Source organism: Lagopus leucura, unplaced genomic scaffold (genome assembly GCF_019238085.1).
Source record: "Lagopus leucura isolate 7727_CA_CO unplaced genomic scaffold, USGS_WTPT01 32797-0_obj-0_obj, whole genome shotgun sequence".
Taxonomy (NCBI): Eukaryota; Metazoa; Chordata; class Aves; order Galliformes; family Phasianidae; genus Lagopus; species Lagopus leucura.
In genome coordinates, this window is record NW_024967735.1 from 1 (window position 1) to 4,692 (window position 4,692).

The following is a 4,692-nucleotide window of genomic DNA, read 5'->3' on the forward strand; positions in this document are numbered from 1 at the left end:
GGGCGGTTCGGGGCTCCCGGCGGGAGCGCGGCCGTGCGCTGGAGGCTTTGGGGGCGGCCCTGCAGCACCACGCCGAGGTTCCGCGGCGCCGCCCCCACGAGGCTCAGGAAGCGGCTGCAGCCATGGGGGGGGCGAGGGGAGTGGCCAGGGCACGGGGTCTGGATCACGTGGTGCAGGTGGGCGGGGCTTTAAGGAGGAGATGAATAGGGAGGGGGGGCGGAGGGGGGTGTGGGTGGGCGGGGCTTAGGGAAGGGCGGGGCTTGGATGTGGGTCTGGGGGGTGAATGGGTGGGATTTGGAGTGGGCGTGGCTTGGGAAGTGATTGGGTGGAATGTGGAGTGGGTGTGGCTTTAGGATGGGCGTGGCTTTAGGGTGGGCGTGGGATGTGAAAGAAACACGTGGGAGGGCGTGGCTTAAATGTAGGCGTGGCTTAGCAGTGGTGTTGGTAGTGATTGGGTGGAATGTTGAGTGGGCGTGGCTTACAAGTGGCTTTAGCACCACATGATGCAGGTGGGCGGGGTTTACAATGGGGGGTGTGAGGTGGGTGTGGCTTGTGAATGAATGGGCGTGGCTTTTAGGAGTGGGTGTGTTTAGTGATTGGGTGGGATTTGGAGTGGGCGTGGCTTAGAAATCAATGCACATTGGGTGAGGCCAAATGGAGGCGTGGCTTCGAAGTGGGCGTGGCTTAGGAGGGGGCGTGGCTTAGTGGTGAACAGCGTGAATGAATGAATGAATGAATGGCATGTTGAGATGGGTGGGGCTTAGTGGGGGCGGGCTTGGAGGGGGGAGGGGCTTATTTAAGCATATGGTTCTCAGGTGGGTGGGGCTTATAGGTGGGTGGGATTTGGAGTGGGCGTGGCTTAGAAGTAGGCGTGGTTTAGTGGTGAGTGGTTTGGATGAATGGATGGGGCATAGAAATGGGTGGCGTTTATTCGTGGGTGTGGCCTATGGGTGGGTGTGGCTAAAAGGGGGCGGTGCTTGCAGGGGGCGTGGTCAAGAGCTCCCTGATTCTTCTTGCCTTCCCCCTCTGCAGCTCAACGTGATGCAGGACAAGGAGAAAACAGAGATGTTGCAGTTTGTGAGTGTGGGGCTGGAGGGGAATCTTGGGATGCAGTGGGGCAGCCCTAGGGGGCTCATGAGGGGCTCTTAGCAGTCCAATAAAAGGAGACAGCGGGTGTAAGGAAGGATCTATGGGATCCTGGGGTTAAGTCAAGGGGGTCTGAAAGTATGTGGGGGGGGGGCTGAGGAGGAGTGGAGGGTCTATGGGGGGGACTCCATGGAGGAGTCTGAGGGTCTATGGGGGGGTTCTGTGGGTTTATAGGAGGATTTGGGAGCTGACAGGGGAATCTGGGTCTGGGAATCTGGGATTTGGGGGTATACAGAGCGGGATTCAGGGTGGCTTGTTTGTCCACTGGAGTGGGTCTGGGGGGTCATCAGGAGGGATTTAGGGGTCCACTGAGGGGGCGATGGGGGGCCAAAAAGGGTTTTGCAGGTCCATGGGGTGGTGTGGGGCTCTGTTGGAGCACCATGGTAGGATGCTGGGGCTCCACGTGGATCTTTGGAGGGGCCCAGGGGGGCTCCTGGGGTGACACCTCCTCCCCTCCCACCTTGCCCCCCAGGCTCTCTCCCTATTGGCTGCCCACGCCTCCTTTTTCTCCCATGGCCACACCGCAGCCGCCTCGTCCCAACCATTCCGGACGAGCCTGGGAACACAGGTGGGGGCTCCCAGTGGGATTTTTAGGCCCCTCTGTATTGAGGAGGGTCTCCCAGGGAGGGGGGGAGGGGGGTTCTAAGGGGCTCAGCCCTGCGTTCCCCTCCCCCACGACCCCCAAGTTGGAGCAGATGGAGTTGGAAGCAGCGCGGAGGCAGCGGGACCTGGAGCAGAGGCACGCGCTGCTGCTGCAGCAGGTGGGCGGGGCCTGGAGGGGGCGGGGCCGAGAGAGGGGGCGGGGCCGAGAGAGGGGGCGGGGCCGGAGCCGCCTCTTTGGAGTGTGGGCCAGGGAGTGGGAACAGGGCTATGCTGGGGTAGAGGGCGGGGCCTGGACAAAAGGGGGCGTGGTCTGGACAATGTGTGGTTTGAGCATAGGGGGCGTGGCCTGGAAAAAGGAGGCGTGGCCCGGTCAGAAGGGGCGTGGTTTGGATAAAGGGGGTGTGGTTTGGACATATGGATCTTACAAAGCAGGTGTGGACTGGACAAAAGGGGGTGTGGTTTGTGTATAAGGGGGCGTGGCCTGGAAAAAAGAAGACGTGGTCTGGACAAATAGGGGCGTGGTTTGGATGTAAAGAGGGCGTGGTCTGAGAAGAAGGAGGTGTGGCTTTTGGCGTGGTTTGACAGAAAGGGGCGTGGCTTTGGAAAGTGGGGCGTGGTTTGGCAGAAAGGGGCGTGGCTTTGGGAAGCGGGGCGTGGTTTGACAGAAAGGGGCGTGGCTTTGGGAAGCGGGGCGTGGTCTCGAGGTGGGGCGTGGCCTCCAACTGCCCTTTCCACCCCCCCAATCCAGGACCTGACGCAGGAGGTGGTGGGCGTGGCCAGCGGGGGGGGCGGGGCCTGATGCCCCCCCCATGGAGGGCTATCTGTACAAGAGGGCCAGCAACGCCTTCCGCACCTGGAGCCGGTACCTCCTCCCCCCCCCCCTCCCCCCGACCCCCCAGGACCCCCTCACAAACCCCCCCCCCACACCCCCCAAATGCCCCAAACCCTAAAATGCCCTATAAGATTTTTGCACCCATTGGGGTTCATCCAGGACCCCTAGGGACCCCATAGAGACCCTTATGGAGACCTACGTGGTGCCACAGGCGTCCGTAACGGGACCCATGGAGACCCACGGCGACACCCATTGAGACCCCATAAGGACCCTGAGGGAGACCCGTAGGGAATCCAGAGTGAGAACCATAGGGATCCATAGTGGGACCCATAGAGATCCCATAGAGACCCATAGAAACCTCACAGAGACCCATAGAGGCCCAGTGTCCCCATTGAGACCCCGTGGAGGCCCCATAGAGACCATAGAGAACCTGTAGGGACGCCAGAGACCCATAGAGACCCAATGTCCCCATTGAGACCCCATAGAGGCCCCATAGAGACCCATAGAGACCCTGTAGGGACGCCAGAGACCCATAGAGACCTAATGTCCCCATTGAGACCCCATAGAGACCCATAGAGACCCCATAGGGACGCCAGAGACCCATAGAGACCCAGTGTCCCCATTGAAACTCCGTAGAGACTCCATAGAGACCCGTAGAGACCCAGTGTCCCCATTGAGACCCCATAGAGACCCATAGAGACCCTGTAGGGACGCCAGAGACCCATAGAGACCCAGTGTCCCCATTGAGACCCCATAGAGACCCATAGAGACCCCGTAGGGACACCAGAGACCCATAGAGACCCAGTGTCCCCGTAGAGACCCCATAGCGACCACATAGAGACCCAGTGTCCCCATAGAGACCCAGTGTCCCCATACAAACCCACAGAGACCCCATGGAGACCCAGTGTTCCCATAGCGACCCCATAGAGACTCCTAGAGACCCCATAGAGACGCACTGAGGGCAGTAAGAACTGATAGAGGATCCATAGAGAACCATAGGGACCCCAATAGGGACCCACATGGAGACCCTGTATGGACCCATAGAGAACCATAGCAGGACCCATAGGGCCCCATTGGGACTCAGAGGGGACCCATAGAAGACAGTAGAAAAACCCATATGGCAGAGACACCATGAGGATCCCATAGGGACGATTAGAGACCCATTGAGACCCATAGTTGGACCCATGGGGACCCCGTAGGGCCCCATTGGGAGTCATAGGAAACCTATAAATGACCATAGAGGAACCCATAGGGCAGTGACCCCATAGAGACCCCATAAGAACCCCATAGGGACCGTTGGAGACCTATGGAGACCCACAGTGGCCAATAGAGACCCATAGTCAGACCCATAGAGACCCCATAGGGATCCACTGGGACACATAGGGGACCCATAGATGTCCATAGAGGAACCTACAGGGCAGAGACCCCATAGAGACCCCATAAGGACCCCATGGGGATGATTAGAGACCCATTGAGGCCCATAGAGACCCATAGAGACCCTATAGGAACCCACTGGGACTCATAGGGCACCCATAGATGTCCATAGAGGAACCCATAGGGCAGAGACCCCACAGAGACCCCATAAGGACCCCATAGTGACCAATAGAGACCCATTGAGACCCATAGTTGGACCCATAAGGAACCATAAAGACCCCATAGAGACCCATAGATCCCCACTGGCCCAGTTTTGGGGTCTGGCCCCCAGCTTTTGGGACCCCTCCTCATTTTGGGGTCGCCCCCCCCCCACCCCCCCCCCGATCCTACCGGCGCTGGTTCTCCATTCAGAGCAACCAACGGGTGTACCTCAAGCGGGCCCAGGTATGGGGTGGGGGCAATTATTTGGGGTGGGGGCCCCAAAATTTGGGGTCTGGAGATGGAGGAGGGGTTACGTTTGGGGTCTGGAGATGGGGGCTGCATTCTGGGGGCTGACGTTGGGGTTTTGGGGTTTTTTTGGGGGGGAGGAGGGGGAGAGGGGGGATATTTGAGGCAGACTGAGGCAGGTTTGGGGTCTCCGTTTTGGGGTCTCCGTTTTGGGGTCTCCGTTTTGGGGTCGCAGTTTTGGGGTCTCGGTTTTGGGGTCGTGGTTTTGGGGTCGCGGTTTTGGGGCCATT

General features: G+C 59.5%; 1 protein-coding gene across 2 annotated transcripts; it reads left to right on the forward strand.

Moving 5' to 3' along the window:
- Nucleotides 1-96: 96 nt before the first annotated feature.
- LOC122193281 (arf-GAP with coiled-coil, ANK repeat and PH domain-containing protein 1-like) lies at nucleotides 97-4,400 on the forward strand. 2 transcript variants are annotated; one of them, XM_042894027.1, is made up of 6 exons: nucleotides 97-176; nucleotides 1,033-1,077; nucleotides 1,619-1,714; nucleotides 1,833-1,907; nucleotides 2,498-2,608; nucleotides 4,345-4,400. In XM_042894027.1, the coding sequence occupies exons 1-5, from the start codon at nucleotides 123-125 to the stop codon at nucleotides 2,546-2,548; spliced, it is 321 nt and encodes a 106-aa protein (XP_042749961.1). In that variant the 5' UTR covers nucleotides 97-122; the 3' UTR covers nucleotides 2,549-2,608; nucleotides 4,345-4,400. The 2 variants fall into 2 exon arrangements, with proteins under 2 accessions (XP_042749961.1, XP_042749962.1); XM_042894028.1 differs by having other exon boundaries at nucleotides 1,842-1,907.
- The last annotated feature ends 292 nt before the right edge of the window (nucleotides 4,401-4,692 follow it).